Source organism: Haemorhous mexicanus, chromosome 1 (assembly GCF_027477595.1).
Source record: "Haemorhous mexicanus isolate bHaeMex1 chromosome 1, bHaeMex1.pri, whole genome shotgun sequence".
Lineage (NCBI taxonomy): Eukaryota > Metazoa > Chordata > Aves > Passeriformes > Fringillidae > Haemorhous > Haemorhous mexicanus.
Genome location: NC_082341.1, coordinates 46,323,665 through 46,351,264, shown reverse-complemented (window position 1 = coordinate 46,351,264; position 27,600 = coordinate 46,323,665). Strand labels below are relative to the sequence as shown.

The 27,600-nt window shown below is 35.0% G+C and overlaps 1 protein-coding gene across 4 annotated transcripts in view; it reads right to left on the bottom strand.

Moving 5' to 3' along the window:
• BBS9 (Bardet-Biedl syndrome 9) overlaps positions 1-27,600 on the bottom strand; it is a 288,879-nt gene that overhangs the window by 67,024 nt on the left and 194,255 nt on the right. For 3 of the 4 annotated variants that reach the window (XM_059848478.1, XM_059848470.1, XM_059848484.1), the window contains one exon: positions 25,961-26,296. The exons of the other annotated variant lie outside the window; for it this stretch is intronic. In XM_059848478.1, the coding sequence (XP_059704461.1) occupies positions 26,235-26,296 (62 nt within the window). In that variant the 3' untranslated portion in view covers positions 25,961-26,234. Of the gene's footprint in view, positions 1-25,960; positions 26,297-27,600 lie in introns of those variants that run through there. 4 annotated transcript variants of the gene reach the window in all.

Below are 27,600 nucleotides of genomic sequence, written 5' to 3'. Positions count from 1 at the left end.
ACCCTCCCCAACATCCTTTAACAATCAAAGGAAAAAAGATAACCATATTTCCATTGTGGATAATGAAACTTGAGATTCAGGTCATGTTGTTACCTCCTTGTTGGCAGAATTAATTTAAGGAGAAAGTCCCAATTTCCCACTTCAAATATATGTGCCACAATCAAATATAATTTACACTTCATTTATCCACTTCCATCAAAGAAACAATATAGATACAAACCAGGCTTCTAGAAATGGGAAGGTAATAAATTTGATCATATTTAAAAGGAGAACTAAAAAACAAAGTGTATTTTTAAACTTTTCCAGCATCTAAATAGGAAAAATTACTTGCTTTTCTCCTATTCATTCTGGATACAGGTCAGATGTGTCTCTCAAGTATATTGCGTCACCCATGGCCTCACTAAGGATTGCCAAGCCTTTACAAGGTTGTTTCTCAGCTCTGAATATTGCCAAAACAAAACTGCTTGTGTATTACAGGGAGATGTGAGGAACTTGTGTATCATAATACTTGAGTTCTGTCTGGAGCTGAGATTTAATAAGGTCTTGCTGCTTTTTGATAAAAGCTATTTCTTTAGAAATATAACACCAAAATAGCTTTACATGGACAACCAACAAGTGAAACGAGAGACAGGACCATTCACAGTGTCACTGCCAGTCTAGACAAACATGCAATATCCTATGCTCCATCTCACAAGGCTCATTATATAAAACCATACAGAAAACAAACCAGGACCGAGTCAGCATTTCCTGCCAGGAAAAATATTATATGACTTACCAGCTGCTGAGAACAGGAGTCTGTGAATTCAAAGAAGTAAAAATTATGTGATTCAGGATCTAAATGTCTCCTCAGAAAGAAAAGGAGCAGGACAGTCAAGTGGTTTAGCATGCCCAGGGCAGGATGTATTAGCAGAATTACTGGAGATGACTTATGCCTGTTCTGCAACTCAGAGTAGGAAATGTAAGCATGTTTACATGCCTGCCTCAGTGCCTTCTTGGACAGGACAGCAGACCTTTACGTGACCTTCTAATTTCTCTTTCCTAAATCCATCTGCACATAAAAATTTTGGACTGCAATTTCTTTTGTTAATATTAGGATAATCCATGTAAAATCAATGATGTTGCTTTATACAGTTTATTCTAAAGTGATGGCAGTAAATTTTTATCTCATTAGACAGCAAGGGGATTTGGGTGCTGCATTTTTATTTAAAGAAGAAACCTCGAGCCCAACATTCTTTTTCATTATGTACCCAATAAAAATGCACTGACGTAATTTCTCTTGTAGAAGCAATCAATTTTTCCCCATTATATGGATCACAATGAAGTCTGACCTTCATATCAGGTCCTAAGTAGCTGCCTCTCTAACCAAGCTCCTTTGGAATTCCCTGATAAACAAACACTGGTCCAATATCACACTTAAAATGGTTTTGGTTAGACACTGGTAGCCTGACATTGATTTTGCTTTTCTCAAAACTTTGGAAAATAGTGAATCATGAGGTTGGAAACACAGCAAATGGTGGTAGAACACCACCTTGCACCTTTTCAGCTCCACTGAAGTTTGTAGTGATGATCCAAAGCAGCATTTGTATATCATGTGTAATATATACAAATGACATTATCATTGCTTTACCTCAGAAAAAAATGCAGATGCTTAGGTCATCAACTGCCTTCTCTTGACACTTAAAAAAAAAAAAAAAGCCATATATATATTACATATATACATATTTTTTTTATATATATATATATATATATATATATATATATATATATATTCCTATAATGCAGCTGTCTTTTTCAATACAGAAGAATAATTCCCATAAGAGCAGAGAAAAGTTTTAACAAAAGAACAGCAAGACTCTGAAGATTCACGAACTCTGCATGCTGGAAATCTAAAATGTCAGAGCTAATTACAAAGATTTTTAAAATTGGTTCTTAGCCTTTTTTTCCCCCCACAAACCAGAGAAGATACATTAAATTATTTTATTCTCAAATATTAATCATTGATGCTCTTCCTCTTCCTTTGAACTTCAAGTGAAAAGAAATCAGAGCCATCAGTGTTTAGAAAAACAGCTTTCCGTAGACAGGGCAGTGATTCAGGTTATACCTGAATTTTCTTCAACATGTTCCTGTAATTAGTGATTTTGATTTCCATTAAGTATAATACACATCATAAAAATATCATGGTTTAGCATACTAAGTGCAAGATTCAAGTTAAGTAAATTCTGTATTTTGGTCCTTAATTCCTCCTTGTACTTATCTAATTCATGTAAAATGTCTGGTTTAGCTTCCCTCTGTGTACATACATGCAAATACTATTGTTTGCATCATGACCATTTTGCTGACAAATTAATCTAGAAAATGCTTATGCTCATATATGCAGAATGAGCATGATAAAATCCTAATTTACACAGGTGCCTCTTGCAAAATACTGTGAAAGTTTAAGACACTGTGTGTCAAGGAGTTAGCATCATTTCTGGGCCAGGAAATAAGGTAGAGAAACAACCAAAGCACTGTGGTTGAAGGGCAGAAACTGATTCAGGGATTCCTCCAAAGATACTAACAGCCGTGGGATATGACCCACTTTGGACACCTGCAGAAAGCATTTGTACTTGACAGACATCCTTAAATAATGACAATTAAATGCTTTGGAAGCTTTTTGTTATCCCCTTTCCCTATTCTATATTGTAGAGGTGGACCAAATACCACATCTTCTTAATTCTGGGGTGATCAGCTTCTTCAACTGGAAGTATGTTTTATCCCAGAATTCAAAAATAAATGCCTGCATGCTCTTCCACACTCCAAAGGGCTCTAAAGGATACAGGAAACATGACATTGCCAGTTCAATGACTTGTGCAAATATCACTATTGAAAGCAATTTTGGGAGGCTTAGGTTCAGACTTTTTCTCTCACATAATCAATGAGCTTTCCTTTGTTGCATGTCCCAACACCTGCGTAGGTGAAAGTACATAAAAATGCAGCAATAATGGGGAAAACATGGAATGTAATTCAGATGTCTTGGGTGGTTTGGAAGATCAGAGAAAGCCGCAATATGAAACGCTTTCTTTCAAAGAAAATGCAACTTTCAACACTTATTTACTGCTTTAAATGTAGTATTTTCTATCACAGTGAAAATTTCCCACTCTGGTAAAACATGGTTTTTAAACTGAAAATCTTTGCAGCAATTAAGGGTTTAAAGTGCTAGTATGGAATCTTTACTCAACTGATTATATCCACATAATAGATTTTACAGTGCACAAAACCAAAGAAAATACAAAGGTAAAAAAATATTTTATCTGCTGATGATTTATTCTGAAAATAAACGACATTTGTATCCCTGTTGGCCTAATATTTTCAGACTATAAAAGTGAACAAGTTGTGTGGCACCTGTGAGTTTATTAGAAGCAAATTACCCATGGATGAAATTATGAAAGAGGAAGGTCATCAAAAGTTATAAATATTTGACTGAGCCTTCTTGATCAAAAAACATACTTATCTGACCTTTCCTTTTCCTGTACTTGCAAAAAAGTTATTCCATACAAAACATTTCTCACAACTGCTCTAATTTCCTAAAGGCTACTGGACTGTTTGTTATTCTTACTGTAAAGAGCAAGCAGCAATGGTAATTAATGACCTCCTAGAAATCTGCACACAATTACATTGCATGCAAACACTAGAATGTTGGTAAATTATTTCTTTTCTATACAACAGTAAAGTTGCTTTCTGCATATCATTACATAAACCTATGTAGACAGACATTTCTTTAAATTATGTCACAAATTACCTTACTTCCAGTATCCCCATGTTAGCAGCTGAATGAATATGCTGAGGAGCTGTTGTCATTCACTTTAGTGATATGATATTCCACAGGATTAATTTCCACTATACCCTCAGGTTTTATAGTAATGTTTATGCTAGCAATCACTGCTAATGTTTTATTCAATATATTTAGCACAACTTTTTGCTAAATCACTAAAGCAATGAGCAAATACTAAGAAAAGAAAAAAAATGAACAAGTAGAAGGTGAAAACACCAAATCATGGTCCAGTGAACCCTGGCTTTGCCTTAAACAAATTACCAAATATGTTCCTCAGCTCCTTGTTTCTCCCACATTTCATAAAGCACTGTTAACCCCTTCCCTTTGGGTGTGGGTAGGAGCTCAGGGCACCAATAAGATATGTTCAAAGCCACACAGCCTTCAATGAGTTAACTTTTCTTCCACAAAGGTGAAGAGTTTTGCTGACCCAGTGCAAGTTGGCTTGAATAAAATTTAATTCTGCTGTAGTCAACAGGAAAGTAGGAAGGAAAATAGGATTTAACAAACAAAGCATAAAAAGTCCACAGCAGGAAATCATTATTTGGGCAATTGTTCACTTTGTTAACAGACTGGACTGTATTAATATCTACCAGTGCATACTGCTGTGTTTGTGGTTTCTCTGTAGTGGCACGTCTGGTCTGATTAGTTACAAAGTGGTCATACAGGCAAGTGAAATCCGCAATTGTGTGAGGTTTCTGAAGAATACAGAATACATATGTCATTAATGCTTAATCTGGCACCAGCTTATTCTGGTTAAAGTTTGAGTAGTTGACTAAAATTAAATCAATACTAAAAGAGGCTCAGAATGCCAATAGAAGTGGTTTACAGACATAGTTTCACTGTCCATTACAGCTGCTATAGATTAGGCACGTGAAACGCTTCAGTTCAAGTTAACATTTTTTGTATAGATACATAAAACACTGCAGCCACAGTATTCTGTGTGCTTGCAGTCAAAAGCATTCTAGGAACACATATAACATTGTTCCAAGTTACCATTTCACATTTATCAATTTCAGTCATGCTTCTTACCACAAGAAGGTTAAATTAAAATTATTAGAATATATACATGTGTGTGTGCATATATGTGTGTGTGTGTATATATATATATATATATATGACATTGCTGTTAAGAAATACATTTGTAGACAAAGATCCTATAAACCGCTGGGGAAAACCTGACATTCTACAGGGTTTTACATAATAATTTTATTACCAAACTTAAAAAGCCATTGATATTAACCAGCAAACACAGTAACACCAACGATGTTGGTACTGGAACAGTTCCTTGACTTTCATGAGAGGAGTCATAAACCAGTTTCTTTTATGTATTCTGAAGGTTCTGGATACAAAGCAGCATCACAGGCAGAACACTCATCTCCTCATCTAGCTATATTTTAGGTCCCCTTTTCCCAAGGGAAAAATTTCCCAGCCTGCCTGCCTTACTCAAGCTTCTTTGAAGCTACCTTAAAAGCTACAACTTGCCTCTGAGAAATGAACTTCTGGTTAAAAACTGCAGGTGGTGAGGTAAGAAAAGGCTTGCAATATAACTTTTTATCAGACTCAGACATTTTAGATCAATATGAAGGCAGTAGAGATGCCAGTTTTAATTGACTGTGAATGCAGTTCAGTGGTTGTTCTGAAGAAAGATTTTGATTTACTTGTTTTATGACGGGAGTGTGGCCACGCCAAATACTATTTCCCAATACTGCAGAGACTTAAACGAAACACAGGCTGGATATATCACTCTGAGCCATTTATTTATCATCTTTTATGGAATTTGAGGGATTTACTAGGCCCATTTTCTTTTAACTATTAACATTTTATCCAGTTCACAGGGCATCAGCTATTCAGAAGAAAACTGGAAAAGGTCAATACACATAGCCAGCAATTGCAAAACACATCCCATGCATTGCATTTCACTCTTGACCCAATAATTTCCCTTTCCCAAACTTGATACTTCAGAAAACACGGGTATTTTTTATATCTGATAGTTCACAGGACTATCATTAGCCAGATTTCACAGTACTATGCTTTGACCACTTTCCAAAGTGTGGGATCAAATCCAGTATCTGACAACATTTGGAATCCTCTCTAGAAAAGTCATTAGCTGAAATGTAAAAAAGTGCTTCAAGGCTCCTTGTAGCAAAGTTAAGCCCCACATAAAACCATTTGGCAAACTTGGGAATAAGCTCAAGAGACACCTGTGTAAGTTACCTGTGCCTCCTCTGTCTTCCACCTTTCAGCCAGCTTTATATTTGAGCAAAGGAGGTTAGATTTACGGAGAACCAGAGGCCCCTTGGCCTCCATAACTAACATGGAGGAGATGCCCTGTTATGCCTATTCACTCTCAGCCACTTTTCAAAAATTAAGTGTACAAGATTACTTACACATGCCTCAGCACACTGCTTGGCTCCAATAGCCCTGTGGGTTTTCTACTCTGTGTATCAGAATAGTGCAGGAGTTTAAAAACTTTTAATTTAATAATTTATTATTCTGTCCACCTTGCATTTATTAAAACTTTTGTTTGAGCCATATTTAAGTCTAAAATACTTCTTTTCAGTTTGGGTCTCCTAATTTGGAATCAGTTTTGAGTAGAATATCAGAAATTTTGTGAAAGTTATCTGTAATTTACAGTTTCATAAAATCCCCCATGTAAATCTGAAGGATAAGACAGCTTGTTGGTAACAACCTGAATTTACAGAACATATTTTTTTCTGTATGTTGTGAAGGGTTACCTTTTAAATTTTACTTTCATGGACTGCTTTTTTTTGAGATCATCCATTGTAAAAGTAACAAAGCTCATACTCACCTTTATACAAGATTGCAACTCACTGAGGTAATCTAAGGGGTGAATTACAAAGGACTAAATACTTGTCTTTTGAAAAGTACTAGCAAGAATGAATGTCATTATTTATTTCAATTTCAGGTACTTGAACACTACCTCAGTGCACTGAATTCTGTGGACCGTCGCCAGGAATTTTATAGGACAAATTCACAAAGTTACATTGCAAGTTTTTGGTGTTAGTGTCCAATTATTACCCATATAAAATATTCATTCTAATTATTTAAATGACAGTGTGGTAGCTAAGTCAAGCCTTACAATGAGAGCAATTAATCTTGTGGCTTTGACACTAGGCTGGCACTGAGAGGTAGAGACAGTCTAACTAAAATTACACTATGCTTTCAGGATGTCTTTTGAAATACATTTAAGATGTTCCTTTGAAAAATGGGATTAGTCATATATTTTATTCAAATTACAATTGCGTTTTCTAGTGATATCTCATTTATAGTAGCACAAGAGTAAGATAATCTTGAAAAAAACTACTTTAAAACTTTAGACCACTATCTGCACTGACTAAATTCAGGAAAAAATAGGAGCATATATAGAGATCAGTGATTCTGGAACAAATACAATGGAAAGACTGCAGTAGGCGCCTGCAAAGTGAAAGGCATACAAAAATACAAAAGGCATGCAAAATACAAAAACTAACATAAACATGTATGGAGAAAACATCTCCTGTTATTTTACACTCTCTAAACTATGTTACAATCATGTCACGTATTTTAAACTTCTCTTATCCAGAGTCATGCGAATTGTATTTCAGTTACATACTAAATCAATACTAACACAGTATGAGACTTTTTATTCCTCAGATTCATATAACAACTCTGAATAAAATAGTCTAAATCAAATCTTCTCCTTGAAACAGGGTCAACACTGAATTGAGTTCAGGTGGCTCAGGGTTTTATCTAAGCTATCTAGGCCTGACACCTCCAAAGAAGGAGATGCCACAGTCTCACTTAGAAGGCTATTCCGAAGTTTTAATGTCCTCATTATGAGAAGCTGCTGGGGTTTTTTACCCTTTCATATAACTTGGGAACCTCTCCTATTTCAATTCACAACCACTGTGTCCTCCCCTCCTGCCTTGCACCTATGTGAAAGCAAAACTCTTCTCAAAAACTCCTGTTCAATAATAGCAACCTACATTCAAGGTCCAATCTAAGCATCCTCTTCTCCGGACTAAACAAGTCCCATTGCCTCTAGACCTCCTCACAGAAAAGCTCCAGCTCTCAACTTCATATTCCACTGCTGATCTTGCACAATTTTACTCATACCTTCCTTATACTGGAGGGAACCAAAGCTGACCACAGTATTGCCCATCTGCATATTTACATGTTTATTTTGAATTTTTGACAGTGGTTTTGCTTGCTTGTTTTTTTAATGGTGCCTTTTTTGCTGGTTTTTTTGCCCAATTACTTCAGTGAATCTAAATGTAGCCATTAATCAGAAATATTAATATAATGGACCACAAAAAAGGATATAAACCTCATGGCCTGTATCCTGATACTGTTAAGAACTCCTAAGATAAAGGATATAATTTTCTGAGTATACAGTTTATTTATACTTAATTGATATCAACATTTGTCATTATGCACTGGTTTTGGAGCGTCTATTTAACCAAGAACAATATTTCAAAACCATTTTGTTCCAAGATCAGGTATAATTTAGAAATAATAGATCTCCTGGATGTAAAGGACTAGAATGTTTTCATAATAGTTTTGTTACTCAAAAAAGTAATTGTCGGACACAAGTATAAAATCCACTCCAAGTTTTCATATTTTGCTTCTCATTTTCTCTAGTTTATAATACTTGTGGATTAATTCTTGTGAATTAATTCCTGCTATAACTATTCTATTAAACAAAGTACCAAAATCACTCTCATCACCCCTGCTTGGGTTCTTCCAGACTTTGGACCACCCATACACCAGGTTCATGCTGTACTCTGCTTTCTATACTCACAGTAGAGAAAACTCTTTGTTTCAACACTATGAAATTTAATCCTTCTCTATTGCTGCTTTTTAAAAAGCATCATCCTTGCCTTCATACATCTCAGTCATTATTTTCTCATGTCACACTTTTCATTGGAAGTCTTATAATTATAAAACTTTTCTCAGACGACAACACCAAAACCCCACAAAACCCTACCAAGCTTGCAGTAACAAAGCCTGCCTTATTTGCTCTCATCTTGATCATTTCTGTTTCTCAGTATCTTCAATCTTCTCTCTCAACCAACAAATTGTCTTGGGGAAAAAAAATGTCCCTTAAATCTTTTCGTAGGCAAAAATAATTATTGCAATGCATGAGTCCCATTATATACAAAAAGCAATGCAACAATTACTTCATTTGTTAGGAAGAGGTTAACATTGCTCTGTGGGCTCCCTGTCAAGTTCCAGCAGTTACAAAATGTCTTTGTGTAATGTATCAGCATTCCTGAAGTTTTGTGAAACTGGGGAGGGGAAATCAATATTAAAAATCAGGGAGCTGGAGCCTTCACATGAAATACAGTTTTGTTCTTGCCACAAAGCTAAGTGGTTTTGATCTTTCTGAACTTCTCAATCATGTGTGACCAAAGAATCCTTTGCAGTGAATTATGTTTGCCTTCTATGTTAATGAAAAGCCCACATGCATAATTTATAGAAGCTAGGAATCAAACATTAAAAAATAAAGTCATAAAAAAGCTATAGGAGTCTTTAATGGCAAAGTTCTCACCATCTAAATGGAACTGTTATACAATATTTTTCTGTCAGATTTATTGGGTTTTATTTGAATATGTTTGACTTTGCAATGATGTTTGTACAAAAATTCCAAAGAGTGAAAACATTAAAAACCAATAAAATCAAACAAATGAATGGTCACAAGAAAAACAAAAAGTCTATAGAATACTTCATTTTCTTTTAAAGTCAGTATTAGGCTAAATCTCAGCCATAAACATCTAAAATACAATGTTCCTCTTTCACAAAGTTGGATCCCAGTATTTTACTTTCTTTTTTGCTTTTATGCTGCTACTCCTCACTACAATGACTTCCTGTAAGGATTGGTATTCAACCAAAGTAACTGCCATCCTCTTTCTTTAGTGACAGAGAAAGGCTTCTTCCAGATGCAGGAATTGAAAAAGCAGTGGAAAACAAGAAAACGTCTGAATCCTGAGCCACAAGCATCAACAAAGCAGCATTTCCATTGGCTTGCACAACTTCAAAGTATACGTTACCATACATGTTTTGCAGTGTCATATCATCCCCGCACCCTCATCCGCATATAAATAAGATTGTAGAGTAAATATTTGTTTGAAAGACAAAGCTAGCAATATAAAATGGTTTTTCACCCAGTTCCTGCTTGTGGGACATATTATTTGCTTGGTATTCAGAGCAATCGGATTTTTCATGTAACGAGTAAGAATCATCTCTCACCCTTTTAAAACATATATATATACCATTTGAGCTTGTCTACTTAAGGTGAGGGTTTTTTATCTACCCCATCTTGCAAACTGGGACTAGCAGAGCAGAAAGTTGCTCTACTATCATTCCAAATGCTAAGCTGCCACTGATTTCATATGGCAATGTAACTTGATTGAGATGTATTAATACAGATTTCCAGATAAAACAACTACTTATACATCTGAAGAATTGATTTTCCAAAGTACCTCCAATAGCTAAACAGCAAGATCTTAACCAAAACCATTGATAGTAAATTTGAAGGTATGTTTTGGGAAAGCATTACAAACTATCAGTAACACAAGCTTATTCTGTGCTGATGCAAATTACACAATTATGAGTGAAGTTAAGTAAGATTAGACTGCTTACTTCTGTAAGTAGACGAAGGGATTAGTTTCTGCTTTGAAAACAACTCAAGAACTGGATCTCATTCCCAAGGAAAGCCTAATCAGGCTGAACTGTTTCACAAGTGAGCAGGTTAGACAGCACAAAACACCATTTACCTACAATAAAAAACTGAATTGTCAGTGCAGATGGGAAAGAGCTCCCTTGAACAACACCCTTTTCACTGCTTCCTAAAATCAGTAACTGAGAAATGTGTCCTCTCCATTTATTACTGCAATATTCTTTATGAATCTTGAAAATAAAGTATTGATTTGGAGAGAAGCTGTTACAAAATTTGTTGCTAAGTTTAATAAGGTAAATCATTAGATCCTACATTGCTTTTAGTGATAATTACAGATTACAAATCCAGAAACAACCTTCTGTTCACCTTTTCTTCTAGCTAACCTACTACATTTTGGCATTTCCTGCTCGCCTGTGGTAGGTCTGTCCAGAGGTTACAAAGAAAACAAGCCAGGAGAAAAATGTGTACTCCTCACTCTGATTGCAGTCTTTTTTCCCCAAGCATGGTTCCTATGGTAAGACAGCCTTCTTCCTTCTAAACATTTTAACACAAAAAAACCTACTTCTCAGGGTTAGCCATAACAAATTCATCATCTTAGTTCCAAGAAGACATACAGGCAAAGACCTGTTATACAGGTTGTCAAAAATAATTGACTAATTTTCTTAAATGGCTGAATGACAGGAAGCACTGACAAGATATTACAAGACAAAATTATAATTTTTTTTTTCTCCCACACATAAGTTTTACTCCTATGGGTTAAAATTATTGAATAAAAAAAAAAAATACTGAAAGAATTATTGTCAAGCATTAGCTTCCTCTGTAGCATCTAAGAATTAAAACCATTAAATCATCTGCTTCAAAGTGCTGGTTTGGCTCTTATTATTACAGAAATTAAGTCTTCAAATATTCAAAAGCCCCACTAGCTTCATACAAAAAGTACAAGCAATTCCAAATATTTCTATATATGAAATTATCTCCATGATGATTAAACAGATCAGGAATTGGAGAATAATTATAATAATTAAAAATCTTCATTTCATATGGGACTGCATTCAGTACCACTGGTATAGGGATCTTGATGTCTTTAATCAATGTACCAGTGGGCAAGAAATCAACACCATAAAACTTATGGAAGAAATTTGACAGACCTTTCTGACACTTCTATCATATTTAATTACATTCCTCTCAGATTCCTGTGGGAAGATTCAAAACTGACACAAACTTCTCTTAATGTTTTCAGACATGTTTAGAACACACAGAGTTATTAGATCTTTGGAAATTTAAGGCCTCAACTATTATTAAATTTTAAAGAACTTTGCATTAGAAGCCTGGACTCTAGGAAACAACTAGCAACTCTGAGTTGACAACCTCAGAGGCCAAAAATTAAATTAACTATATATCCTCTGATTTACTTTCTCAAATAAATTAGACATACCATGGCATGAAGGAATCTGTACCATAGCTGTGTCTGAATTTCCTTTTCTTTGGAATACTCAGTTAAATAGACTATGAAGTAAATCACACAGATTCTTTGGTAAGTACTTAGTGAATTTAGAGTCACTAAATAAATTCTTTATTACTTGGAATCAATTTATAAAATCCCATAATAAATAAAGGATTTTTCTCTACTCTACACCCAAATTGTCTAAAAGACAGTTTATGAAAAATATGCAAATGTAACCTCCAACACAAGTTAAGCACAGACACATCAATTATGGTTTAGCTGTCCATAAGGAAAACAAATAAGCTTCATACAAGATCACATACCACTCAGTATAACCTTTCACAAATTAAAATTCTATAACTACATTATTTATTACTTAATAGACTACCACACTTAGTAACTAATTTATTCATTGATTTTAGACAATTGAGTTAATAGAAAATCCAATACTTTACAGCCACAGATTTTGCTAAGATACGTTCTGCAGTTGAAGTTTGCATTGCTGCAATGACTCGCACCCAAGTACTCATTTGGCTAAATTCCAATCAGGATTCTACTGTTACGCAAATTGAAAGCTTCATCATTACAAAAGTAAAATGGTTTCTGAATGTAAATAAATACAATTTTTTAACTGTGAAAAGGTAATAGCATATTTATACTACCCTAGATAACAGTTATTCTTAAAAGTTCTTTCTTTACCAATACACTGCAATAAACTCAGCCAAAAGCCATTTTCTGTCTTAAGCATCTCAAAGTAAAATGAGTATCAATATCAAATAGGGCCATTTGAATCCATTTAAATATCACTGACACTTTCTTTCACCAATTTTTTTTTTTTTTTTGAGAGACCAAGGAAATTAATGCAATCCCATACTTTAATAGGAAAGTAGATCTCTATGGTTAACCATAATGAACAAACTTAAATAGTTTCTAATTGGGTCAAACTGTCAGTAAGGGCCCTTTCTCATAATCAGAGATCAGGAGAATGAAAGTACTGCTCCATTATTTTATGCAGATATTCTAGATGGCCAAACATTACTTTTACAGTCGATATCCTTCTTATTACAAAAGTCTGATTTGATTAGGCACCTTTGATGCTTTGATAGAAAGACTGAAAATTACTTCAGTGATTGAAATCATCAGTGCTAATAAAAAGGGAATTGGAAGAGATGTGTGTGCTGCACTGCTGTAATTCATATTTATATATATTTTTTTTTTATTAAGCTCTGAGCTATGGATAATAAAATAAAAACTTATTTAGGCTAAGACAGAAATATATGTATAAACTTGCCATAACTTGCAGCTGAAATTATACTTTCCTACATAGCCAGAACCAAGTAAAGCAGCAAATGGAGCACAATCAACAAGACGCCACAATGACAAACCTGAAAATCTAATTTCTGATGACCACAGGTACCATATCTACAAATACTGGTAAACTTTCTGGGTAGAAGTTTGAAAAGTATTACTAAGTAAAAGGAACACTAAAGTTATACTAAGGATAGTTGTATCCAAATAAAACAGAATTTCACCTTATGCATTTCTGTGGTTTGAGGACAATAAACAACACTTACCAACATGTAAGATTTTCATCAGCTGGCAGATTTTCACAGCTCAGGAACTGACTATGTCTTTCACTGCCTCTAACCCTAGTATTAATCAGGGTGAGTATTCACACTCCTAACCTGTTTATTAGTGATTTTTAACGTAGCTATCAAATAATATACAACTGTACATCCATTCCTTTGATCAGCCAGCAAACAAACCCTCCTAAAATAAAGGGAAAAAAGAAGGCTAAGCAAGCACAGAAAGAAGCTTTATATTAACTTCTTTCTCATGTTGCAACCTTAATTGCACAGAAAAGCAGCATTTCAGTAAAAAAAAAAAAAAAAACAACCAAAACCAACACCAACAAACAAGTAACCCTAGAGAGCCTGTTTCTGCTTAAGTACTTTCCCCATTTTGACTTTTTAACAGCAAGAAGAAAAACACAACCCATACAAAAAATACAAATCTTCCCATAAAAGCTCCTTCCCAGGCTGACTGTTAGTGTACATGGGAATTTAGTATAAAGACATTTTCTGCAAAACTTCCAGCTTACACAATGATGACTGAAAATACTACATCTCTGTTAAACTGGCTTTCTATTTATCAGGTCTACAGGGGAGACTGATTCTGGAGAAAATATTTAAGACTGAATAGAGACATGGCACAAAGAGAAGCACTTTTCACTTTATTATTGAAAAAGCTTTGCCTTCTACATCTGCAATTTCATCCTAATACACAGATGATTTTATACCTATTTAAACTGTCACTGTACACACACCATGTCCATCATAGTTCTAAGTAGCAAAAAATTTTTAAGAGTTGAACTATTTACAACCACCAACCTTTTTTCTTTCTGAAGGAAAACACTGCAGCATTACGTATTTGTTTTACAACGTCTATTGTGAAAGATTTCACAAGGAACATATAAGTTTATGTGGAGAGCTGTTGTCTGTAAAGGGAGTAAGGTTACAGATCAACAACCAAATTTTACAAGGACTTTCACCGTCACCAAGGGGTCAGTTTGATTAACCCTTTATCAGTAAAGTTTTGCCTCAGGAATACGCAATTTTCCAGTTTCAGAGAATTTTCCTCTTGCCTGTTCCAAAAGCTTCACTTCTCCCAAGAAATCTGGCCAGCGTTGCTGACTTAATTTTAGATTTCTGCTAATTTACTTGTTAAAAATAGTACTTCTGTCTTAATAATATATATTTTGAAATATTGCCCATTCTATAGCACTTAGAGACATGTATGTGAAAAAAAAAAAGAAAAAAAAGTAGTTAAAATATTCACTGCTTTCATGCACAGAACAGAACCAGAAATCTAATACTGTGTCAGCAGACAGACTGTTTCAGAACCACATCCACACACTCTCTGGCAATATGTAAACCCACTGCCTCACCCTTATACATTTTCTTCTTCAAAGCAGATACCAAAGAAATGATTTTGTCCCCAGTTTTTTAACATCAAAGACAGCAGGCCAAATTAATCCCTAGTGTAACTGGATGGAATTGGTCCTTGGTCTTACTCCCTAAGGAAAGCACTACTCCAAAACATACATTTAATTAATATCCTCTCTCGTCTATAGATTCCTATAGGGCTTTTAAATTTTTCCTTGTGGCATGCTCTTTGCAACTAGTCTAAATTCATACAAAGGCCCATTCTATCCTGGTGCTTTATTAGTGCTAGGAAATAATTTTAACATGTATGTTAAAAGATGTTTCCACAAGAACATGGATAACACAAAGTGAACACTCAACAGTGGAATTTTGCAACTAGCATAAAGCAAAACCAAGGAAGTAGCTTTATAGTCTGTCTCAGCTTATGGAAAACTGGTTAAAGAGAAGGGGAAGCAATGGCCCAAGACAGATAAAACTGGGTATGGAAAAAAATAAAGTTAGACCATTATCTTGCTCACAATAATAATCAAAGGCAAAGCTCCTATTAGCTAAAAATATATAGGATCAAGCTTTTCATGAAGTAGAATAAAATTCTCTCAGGTCTCTCAAGCTGAGATTATTACTGAATTGATATAAGCATATACTGAAGGGTCTTTCTGAAAAAAAATCATCTTGAGTGTACATAGAAGTAAGATGAATGATGGTTTTCTGAATCAGAGCTAATATTAGAAACACAGCAGCCAGGAAAAGAAAACTGAATAGAAGTGTAATGGAGAGGAGTAATATAACCAGAACTGTATTCAACTTCTTGATATTAGAATTAGACAAACCAGGTAAAAGAAAGACACAGGCTTGTTTTAAAAATCTTTTTAACTGACTCTGCATGCATTACCATTTCTAGCTCTGAACTAAAGTGCAGAGATACTGGACAGCAGAGACACATGGATATTTTATGTTATAATTTGCAAATGCATGCATTTCCAAAGTTTACTTGACAAAGAAAATCAAATGGTCCCTCACACCCATACTCGATGCTTCTGAAAACACCCCCAGCATTAGCATACTTAGCCACAAGAAAAATGTGCATTTAGATTTTATAAAGACAAACTATATAATTGTGAACTGGGATATTTGACAAAAATGATGTTTCTGAAATCTACTGCAACATCATCCAGCTCCTTAGATTGCCTAGAATGCCAGGACCCAAGACTCCAATAAGAAAAGATCTGTGTCAGACCATGAGACCCAGACTAATGCCCTCAAGTGAAGTGTTTGCATAGTGAGGCTAATATGTAGAAAAACATCTGAAACTTTTGGTTCTTGGACTTTTTCCTCTGTCTTGTACTTTGTCTGGAAATAGCCAACTGAACAGAATCACTAGCCATGCTAATGCAAATGTCCTTGATTACAAAGTATCCAGGAGCTCAGAAAAACCTCAAATATCTGGAATTCAGCTTCTGGAAGCATTTTAAATTAAATCTCATTTTACACAGCTGATAAGAATATGACTTCATAGAAAGTGCTATTTGTGATACGATGTGATCTTCCAGCATGAAGGTCCTGCCAAACATTCCATATTTCATTATTTTCTCATGTGTGCAGGCTTTTTACAATAAAGTATTCAAATTTTATTGTACTGTATTTTCAGCTGCTACGACTCCTAGGGTACAACATGATTTTTGAGAAAGAAAATAAAAGCAGTAACAGTTTGAAAACAAAATTAAGCTTGTGCCTTTAAAGTCTCTTCCCCCAAATCTAAGTGATCTTGCAACACTCACCCAAACTCCTAGCGCAATCCAGTTTAAAGTAACTGATTATTTGCAAAACCGTTCTAAGATACAGCACTAACATGCTCTTGCATGCCAATAAATGGGGGTAATTTATCATATATGCTGTTAATTTGTATTTTCTTTTCCAAAAATTTACAACTTAGGAGAAAAGTTCATTAGAGCAGCACTCAAAGTCACTGTTCACCTGAACACATTCTGCAGAGAAAGCTCCCCAGTACTATGGAAAACAACCATGTCAGGGCTCTAAAAACGACCTTATCAAGGGATAAGCTTTCTAACTTTATCTACAGCTTTTGGTCAATAAAAATTCAGCAGTAGATTCCAAAGATCATGGAGCAGGTAGATTGTCTGAGCCATACTCACATTTTGGTGAGACCCTGGACGTACTGCCATCAAAGGGAAGGTACTCCAACCTACTTCAGGGAAGAAAGCACTTAGGCCTGGTATGATGTATTACTCCATAAGCAGTTCCACTGGTCAGCAATTATACAAGAGCAGCAAGACATGGTAGAATTGCAAGTCATACAGCTCTTTTCAATTCTCGAGGAATAGCTATGTTTATTTGGCTTGAAGGACAACTTTTAAGAAAATATTTTGAACTCCAAAAGTTACTTCTGATCCTGACTTTCTACATGACCTTGGGTAAATTTCAAACTTAATATACTTCAGCTCCTCCTGCACTAAAATGAATGCACCATAGCATACACAGCTCTATAAATCTCTATCCTGCTTAGATGAAAGGCATTTTGCAATTTAAGTGCACAATCTTGTTATTTATTAAAGGAGGCTTCTACCACAGCCCTTCACTTAATGTTGTTAGGGCCACCCTTTATCTTTAAATCTAGCAAGACAATTATTTATTAATGACCACATCACCTCTGTCAGAAATATAAAACCGATATAAACATGCCTTTGCCTGACAGATCAGCTGTCTTGAGCAGTGACTTGTGTAATTTTATCTATTTATTATAATGCACCCCCACTTTAGTAGCTTCCAGTAGTCTTAAGTGGATGCACTTCAGCCAATCCTAGTTCCTGTGTGGTGTGCCAGGACACCACACTATACTTTATAGTTTATGAGTTACTCAGAGGCTCTTTTACAGATCAGTTCTTTTGTCCTCACATTTAGGTTTTTCATCTTATTGCAAACACAGGTTCAAATTTCCAACCCAACAGGTGGGACTAAAAATAGACACTTATAATAAAAAAAGAAAATATCATCTTAAATGACAAAATATTTAGTAGTTAAGATCTAGTATTACAAGCATACCACTAATAATTGAAGCTACCATATTAAACTTAATAGGAATCTGCACTATCCAGGGCAATACTGGCCAATCAAATCCTGGGGGAAAAAATTATGCTGAATTTAAAGACACCATACCATGAACGATGTGCTGTAAAGATTGCTGTAGTTCTTAGTACTGAATGCAATTTATTGCTAAGAATTCATACCTGCCTTCAAATAGCAGGAACTGAAAATACACAATAATACTTATTAGTAAGTAAAAGAAACACATTAGTAATCTATTTTTAGAGTGCTTTACGGAAAGAAATTTCCCAGTTATTACACACACCAGTTATGTGGTGCTGCTGGCAACAATTTCATAAGTTACCAAAATTCATCTTAAAACTACACTTGGCCTGAATGAATTTTACTAGAAAGCTGTTTAAGAGAATCACTGTACTTTGTAGGTGGTGAAGGGGTGACTTATTTAGCAATTATTTTATACTGGAAAGAAGTAACAAAAAGCAAGACATTCAGCTAGAAAGTAACAATCTACCTGGAGGAGGTTATATTTTTCCAAGAGTTGGTATTTTTAATAATTAAGTGCAAATCTACTAAAACACAATCCTCTGCTAAAATTACTTATTAAAATTAGCATAGAGAGGGAGAGTAAAACTCTAACAATGGGACATGCTTGGTGACTGAAAAACATTATATTAGCCATAGGTAAACTGACTGAAATAAGCAGACTGTCAAAATATGACAGGAGTAAACTCTTGCATGCCAAATAGGAGGACAGCCTTATAACGTGACAATGAATTATAACTAAAGAAGAATGCACACAAAATTACTTTTTCATCTCTCACAACAAGAATTTTTTAAGCACAGTAAACAACTGCACATTGAAGTTGAAATACCATAAAAATCCATGCATTTAAGAATGTCAAAATCAGTTTCTAAGACATTGGATAAAATATAAGGAATAAAAATATAACTCCTCTCCCTTTGCCAATTAATAAACTCACCTCTAGATTATCATGACTTAAACAAATGAACGAAACAACTTAAGAACAGCAAAAAAAAAAAAAAAAACCCTATCACAACCAAACACAAATCCCCCATACACCTGCAACTCCCTGCAGCAGTTTTTGTAGAAGAGGAGCATTATTTCTTTTTCTAACAGCTGTAAAGGTATCTCATCCTTAAACAAGCAAAAGATGCAAGGCATCCGCTAACTGTGAATCTAGGTCTAAAAAGAACCTCTAAATCTCAAGAAGCCTCAAGGTAATCTAAAGCTTCAAGGTACAGTTGGAGGCATTTCTTTACCTATATATTGTACTTTAAATGCATCAGTATCTGCATTATTTAGACACTGACAGTACCAAATACATTATCTAGTTATACACAGAAAGATCCCTAAAAAGCAAGTGAAAACATAGACAGAATCATTGCTTTAAAATCCCAGCCTAGCCTGAAATAAGGGAAACGAATACATTTTAATCAAATCTACTTCTGCATCTAACAGCCTACGTTTTGCTGAAAACATTTCTATCCAATGCATATCATAGGCAGTGCTGTCAGGCCACTGCATGGGTAAGTCACATGTGCAAGAATTTGTAGAAAACAAAGACAGCCAGTGCTGAGGTAAACACTCACTGGTACCTTGCTCATTAATTTACAAGAAGTCCCACCATTGGACCCAGCTTCTTTTAGCTTTCCTTTACACTCCATTTTCTTTCCTGCTGCTAGTACATTTCTTGAGACAACTGTAACCTTTCTAAAGAATCATAGGTTTAAAATTCAACATCCACAGATCTGCTAAAGTATAGTCTTCCAAGAGCTTCAGTGTTTAAATGAAGGGGGAAAAAATTTGCAAGAAGAGCTATAAAAACAACTACCCTTTGTTTAGTGAAAGAGCTTTACATACCAAAGTAATCAATATATTATCTGTATGACCTTCATAGCCTCTGTCTTCTTCCCCTTCTTGGGAGTTCAGTGGGTGCAAATAAGATCTCTATTAGATATCCAGGATTCCCATTCTTTTCCTCCAATTATCATGTTACTCTGGGATTCTCCTTGTCTCTAAACTACTTGGTAGACAAGTAACCTTTTTAAAGTGGCTGTCCATCAAGCAGATGACCCTTGATCATCTTCACTTTATGACTTGTTCAGTATTGAGGAAAATTGTAATCAACAAAAACATTTTTTTTAAAGGGCAGTGGCTTTTTCATAATTAAACACTGGGGGGGGAAAAATTAGGAATTAAGTTTAAGCCATTTGTTCAACAAAGGTGTTTGTCTTTGAAAAAGTTTCACAATACAACTGGATGAAAATGTTCTCTAGACCTACCCATCTTTTCTCTCAGAATGCAAGATTTTTTCATTGCTAGCACTGTGCCATGAGCCTGGAATTCTACTCAGGAAAAGTCTCAGAAAAAAAGAGACAAGGATGCAAGTAGTTTTCCAATAGAAATGAAATTTGCAGTGTGATAAAAGTATATGCAAGGAGTTCACAATCTGAAGCCAGTATGCATAAAGTATAGATACCCACATTCCCTATTGAAAGCTTTAAAAGCTCTGCAGGAGCTGCAAATAGCAGTAAGGCCTAAAGCAAAGCCAAGGAACACTTGGAACTTCTGAGAAACTGAATGTCAACAGAATATCATTTATGAAAGTATGCGGTAAATTCTGAAAAGCTGCCTTGCAAGTCTCAGTTCAACCAATGACTTTAGCAGCTTAATTGGTTTTCCTTCTATCCTCCTTCTTCAGCTGGTTCTATTTTGACCATTGAGTGAAAAGCAACAGCCAGTGTAAATCTTCTAATCCGTCACTCATGACATTTAAACAGACAGCGTTGTCATGAACAGCATGACTCAGGTTAAATTTCCATTAAATACTTCCCTGCTTTAATTATTTTTTCACTGAAAATTGACACTAGTAACACCAAAAAAAATCCCATCATAAGCAGGCAAATAGGCTGGAACTCTATCACAAAGCTGTCACTAGGCACAGTGAAGGATTCATTATCAGGTGGTATCAGGTGGTTACTCATCAACAGAAGAAAATTCATCACATTTAAAGGCTCACCTTTTCAGTCTGTGTGAATTCCTGCTGATTGTGACATAGTTATTTTTTCAAATAGTGAATACTGGAGTTCAGAAGAACCAAAAAACTCCGAAAATTCCAGACAGCAGAAAAGCAGTGCAATAGAAAGATTGGTGTCAAATAACTATTACTTTTATCAGTATTCGAGCAAATAATTCCAGGTAGAAGGCATCCTGCAATCATGTGAGAATATACTTAATATTCATTCTGCAATGGCAATAGAAATAAGAAAGCCTGCACTGAAGGACTGTTACAGCCCTAAATTTCAGCTAGGTGCATGAAATAATCATATGCATAAATCTATTCCTACTCAGTATAACAGTTCACTGATATTGAAACACATTCTGGAAACCATTCACTTAGCCGTCTGAACATCGCAATTATCATATTAAAATAGCTGACTAATTAATTTGGCACACATGTGGCTACTCCATCCTAAAATCACTTCAGTGATTTAAATGCCATTATGAAGAGAGATAGCTGAAAAATCTGGACCATATTCATTTGCATAGTAAGTATTAGACTATAAAATGGGATTTTCTCATAATTATTAACCAGTAAAAAGGTACTCTTGTCCTCTTTTTATGTGGCTGCTACTGTTTTCAACCTCTAGAGTAATAGTTCAAAAGAAATTTTAAAAATTTACAACTGCAGAAGGTATTACTAGATCAATATAATAATTTTAAGAAAAACTCTAAGCCTTTCAGAATCATACCAATGACAAAATGCAGAAAATTCAGGAATATTTACTTTGGTTAGAATGAAAAACATTCAATATATTGACATCTGGTAAAATATAAAAACTAGTAAAAAATTATTCAACCTGACCAAAATTTGTACTTAATTTTATAAAATATGATGACACAAGAATTAGATGAGACTTTAGGCAAGCTTCTTCTCTGCATTCCACTTCATTAAAATACAATAAACAAATTTTGAGGCAAGAGGCTAAAAGTCTCAGCATTTTTCATGCATAGAGGGGTGTCTTTTGCTTTCTAGTTCATGTGTCACTCAAATTACATCATTATCAAACAGGAAGGAAAGAATAAGCTGTTTTAGAAAATCTGGAGATGTGGCCAATATCTCTGGCAGATACAGGGAATGGCCACATCTTTTTTGAGCAAACTGGCAATCTTTTTCCTTGCCATTAAAAACAAATACAGCCCCTAAAGAACTTTGGGGATTTTTTTTTAACTCTTTAAATTGTAGAAAGGACATAACCATGGTCATATGATGGGAAAACAGCTAAGTGGTACTATAACCTCTCCATCATCTGACATATAAAGTGTCCCCCAAGATGCTAAACCTGAGAGGTCTGATGCCTTTTCCAAGTACTTCCCTTCTCTCATATGATTGTGAACCCCTAAAAAGTAACTCATCTCTAACAGAAGCAAAGTAATCGCTGAGTCTATTTAACTAACTCAAAGATCCAGTCATCTCCCAATTCACTTCAATTTCATCCAACAATCTTTGCTTAAACATAGAATTCTGTAGTCTAAAATACAGTCTTCCTTTTAACCTCCTTAGACATACAGGAACACATATACATAAAATCAGACAAGGCACCCATAATAATGAGATAAGCTAGAATTATACCAGCCCAATCCACTTTTGTTTAGACCGGGTATAATCAGTTCTTCAGACTGAAAGTCAGCACAATCCAAGTCATGCACAAACAATTAAAAAATTATCTGAGCATATCTAACTTCCACAGAGAAAATTTAAGAACCATTTATAAATTTTTCTATTTTGTCATAGAGGTTGCTGTTTCTTATAGTAATATAATTGTCAAGGAACATACAGATCTTATAGTTCAACTTCAAGCACCTCTTGCAAAAGGCTATAGCAACAAAGAATGTTTTGACTACAAAGCATTTCCTGAATTAATAGGAAAATAAGACCTTTTTACTGATTTAAAACCATAAATATGAGAATTCATAATGTTGATGATAGCTTAAGAATAAAATGAAAGTAGAGGATTAATTGGTTTGCTGTTCGCTTGGTCGGAGGGAGTTTTTTTGTTTGAATATTCTAGTTAGAGTATCCATTCAGTAACGTATCAGATATACATTGAGAGTCACAGGAAAGTTTTTATTGTGAGTTTAATGCATCAAAAGCATAGTTTTAGCTGCTAGAAAACTTCAAACAAGCTCTTCAATTGAGTTACACATGAGCAGGACCAATATCTTTTAGCTAATTTATACTGCTTCACAGACAGTTCTTAAAAATAGTAATCTATTTTCCTAATGGACTTGTTTTAATCCTCCAGTATGGTCAAAGGGTTTTTTTCCCCACAGAATAATATTATATATGACCATAGAATCTTTTAGTGTCATGAGCCTAAGTCCATAGGCCTGCTTTTCAGGGAGCAGATCAGTTCGCCTAACAATTGAATCTGAAATAAGACCAAAATGTTTTAAAAATGCATTAAAACCCACAAGAATTATTAGTTCTACTTGTCAACTCCATTTTAATAGTTTTTACAAGTCTAATTCTGACATTGAGTGAGAAATAGCAGGCAAAAAAACCTAACTATAACTTATCAGGGAAAACACAAAGAAATGTAAGCTATCTTGAGTGATTCTCAACAGCTGCACTTTAAAAACAGAATCAGAACTGCAAGTGCATAAACTCTGATGAAAACAGTGATTTATTTTTAAGTATGTTGTACTTGGAAAAATCATTATAAACCAAAACAAGGCAGGACTCAGCAATGGAAAAGCAGCTAAAAGAAATCCATATGGGCTTCATTTTTTCACATTTTTCCCCCCAGACGAATCCTCTTGCCCTCACTGTTCTTTTCTGTGCCCGCAATTATATAAACCTATCTCTCTTGTATTCCTGACATCTTCAATAGAGACCTCAGAGTTGCTTGTCTCTATCCTTCCCTTCCTTAGAACTAATTACCCATCTGCTTGGCATTCAGATACTTTCCAAAATTTCCATGGACATATGCATTCATATGTACATGCAGAACAAACTCAGATCCAGGGAAAATTAGGTCCCTAAGTGTACTTGCAAACCTGGATATGAAAATCAGGCTGGAAAAAACAAGAGGCAACAACATACCAGTAATTTATTCTACATTTGATTCTGCAGACTGGATGGCCAATGTACCAAAAGTTGAATTGGAATTATGGGAAAGATAGAAGTACCTTCTCAGGAATCTCTAAGTTAAGGGTTGAAATACCTAAGTGGACATTTAATTCCAGACTTCAGTCCTGGTCACTTGCCTAACACAGTCTAGGGACACAGCAAAATATTTTCAAAGTAAAAGACCCAAAACACCCAAAAAGCTGTGTTTAGAGCCAATAAGGACAGCAAGTAGGAAATATTATAATTACATGGGTTGGAACTTATCTCCCTTCTTTATCAAAGCATGTCTGCCTCTCCAGTTAGAATGGATTAAGGACAGAAACCTCCACTGAAGACAGCCACTGTATCTTTGTCAAAAACCTCTCCTGATTCTGAGTATGGTTAGCTGTTATGCTGAGTTGTGCTCTGAAGCAGACATTGGGAGTGTGTTTTAATAATGCTCAAAGAACACGACTTCAGGAATTTTCAGACATATCCCCCTTTTACTTGGTGAGAGGTAGTGAAATAAGGGAAGTTTCAGTCCAACAGACTCTCTTAGGGCATTTAGGGCATCTCTAAGGCAAAAGTAGAGCATGAGCTCGCCACTGTTTTCTTAGGATTTTTGTCCACTTCTTCTAAGTCCTATTTTAAACACCAACACAGGTGTTTCCAATCTTGCCTTTAGAAAACAGACACTGTGAAATCAATTTCAGTACAATACACCACCATGAAAAGATATTACACCACTATATAATACAATAGACAGATAAACTACTGTATATCTTCTTTAAAAATAAAGATCTAAGTTGTTCTTGAAAAATAATTACTGTCAATTGTATCATTTCAGATGATGAAGAGTTTTGTTGAAGAGTATACATTGTACAGTTACAGCACTTGAAAAAAAAAAAGAGAAAACCCACCAACTTTCCTCAGGAAGAAATTTTGTACAGTATCTCAGTGAACATTTATTTGCAAATGCAGCCCCTACCTTCACTATTCATGGTATTGCCTATGTAAAAACAGCCAGCCATTGTCAATCACACAGCCCAGTGAACAATAACCTGGTATATAGTTTCAGAGGAAGAAAACTGAGAATGACAATAGAGGAAAAGTAATTTTGGCAGAAAGTTGAAGATACAGGGTTTGTTGCTGCTTCCATACCTCAGGAGAAACCTCCCTTCCTGCCTACTTAAATAACAGCAACATACACACACAAGGAACAAGAATACAAAGCGTTTAAAATTTTGGCTCAGCACCATGATAACAGATGATATAAAAGCACGAGGGTATGAGGATATCCAGTAGGTGCCATGTGTTGGGAAGTGCCAAACACTGCATGCAAGGTACTAAGAGACTACAGCTTCTGCTGAAATAATTTGCAGGCACTTGGGATGACGCCTCTGGTTGTGCACTGCCAGCTGTTACACAACACATTCCTGGAATGAGATCAGCGTATATGAGCAAGGCTATGTTTAGTGCGGGACATAATGGGTTATGAATCAGAAGCACTGAAGACAAGTTGGTCTCTTTTTTTAAAAAAAGACATGTTTCCAACATGTATTAAACGCACCAGTAAAACAGTGACTGCAACTTTGAAAATATCACAGCAACCATTTATTCCACTTAACATACCACCTGTATGACAGAAAACAAAAATATGTGAATACAAATGGAAAGTAAAATTCCACCACAGTTAAATATACCACACAGAGAGACCTTTTCATACAACATTATCAGTCAAAATAAGAAATGTCAGAAAACATAACGTCAGTGAAATCTACTAATAAAATTAAATTTCGTCAAGGCTGCAGCCAGAGGAGACAGCAATAAAATCTTGGTAAACAACCTTACGCTATGTTTTAGAAAAATATCAGACGAAGAAAATCTAGCACCATTTTTTATTTTTATTTCAATCCTCACTATTTCACTCTAATAGAGTTCTTTTTGCAATTAACTGGAGAATCAAATAAAGGGGTTTGTCATCTAACTACCTAGTAGGCAGGTGCAATCAAGCAAGTAGGTGACTAAATCCCAAAATACGGCTTTGCAATTAAACTGCAAAAATAAAGTTGTGCTTACAAAATTATAGGTCATCTTTCAAAAATAACCCCTTAGGGTAAGAAGAAGGAAAAAAAAAATAAAAAGAAAAAAGAGTTCCTTATACTTTCTTTGAGATTTCCGAAGCAACTGATCTTGATACTTCAGCACCCAAGGGCTTTTCTGTTAGAATGAAACACAAAAAATAATTAAAAATGAAAGGGACTTGCAGGCAGTTCATCAGTAACAGTTATGCTTTTAATCTCCCATATAGCTTTATAATTAGACCAATCTGATCCAAGTGAGCGAAATTAATCAACAAATTTGATTAAACCAAAACTCTGAGGTTTATCTGTTCTGTCGATCAAGTTATTAAATCACTTTGGACTACACCAGCACAGATCTAACATGCTCTTCTTTAAAGCCACCAGGTTTATATAGACAATATATCTTTTTTTTTTTTTTTTTTTGTTGGGAAGCCTGTGGAGAAGTTCAAACACATGAAGCCATCCAACCTGACCAATGTGAAGTGGAGGTAGAGCAAAGAACCCCTCTCTCTTTAACTACCTCCACTTTTCTGTTAAATCAAAACTATGAAGTTCTATGGTGGAGCTAATTATCAAGTCAATTTCATTTCTTTTTCCTTTCTGGGTCTTTCCCTGATGCAGGTCTTTAAACTTCTGCCTCTGCTAAGCCTGTGAATCAGTGCAATTTACAGCACTCCTTACAATAACTGAAGATGGGCAAAAGGAAGCACAGACAAGAGATACGGTATTTTATGTAGAGAGGATAATTTATTTTTCATATATCAACTTAAAGAGAAATTAAACTACAAAAACACTTTAAAAAAATCAGGGTTTGTCCTACACTTCATTTAAAAAAATAGTTTGATATACTTCACTAAAACATAATGGAGAACCACAAATTCATGGTACATTGTATAAGAACAACAATGTATGCTGCAATTCAAAACAGGTACAACAAAATACTTTAACAGCACAGCTTTCAAGTGGAAGTGAAGTGCTTTAGCTTCAACATTTAAACCAAAAGGCAGAGATAAATATTTTACTGGACAAACTAAAACGATCAGAACTAGCTTGGGCCTCAGTTCTGCAAACTACCTGTCTGTGAATAAAAGCATGCATACAAATGGTGAAACTAGAAGTGACTACAAAGACATAGCTAGTCCTAAAAGCTACTATAAGGAATCTTCAAAGGCTTTTGTTCTTTTTTTTAAAAGTATGCCTCTTTTTTTATCCTGCAGAACAAGATGAGAGAATATAAAATTAAACAAAATTTCAACTCAGTTAAGAAAAAAAGTGAGTGAAAAGATATTCATCCCTCGTACATCATTCTTTTGAGAAAAGGTTTTGCTTGTTAGACCAGCAATATCTAAGGGAGAATGCCCTCAAAGAAGCACTTTTTCCCAAGACAATTTTTGTCTAAAGGAAATGTGTTTGAATCAGAAGGGTTTGGATGCATAAACC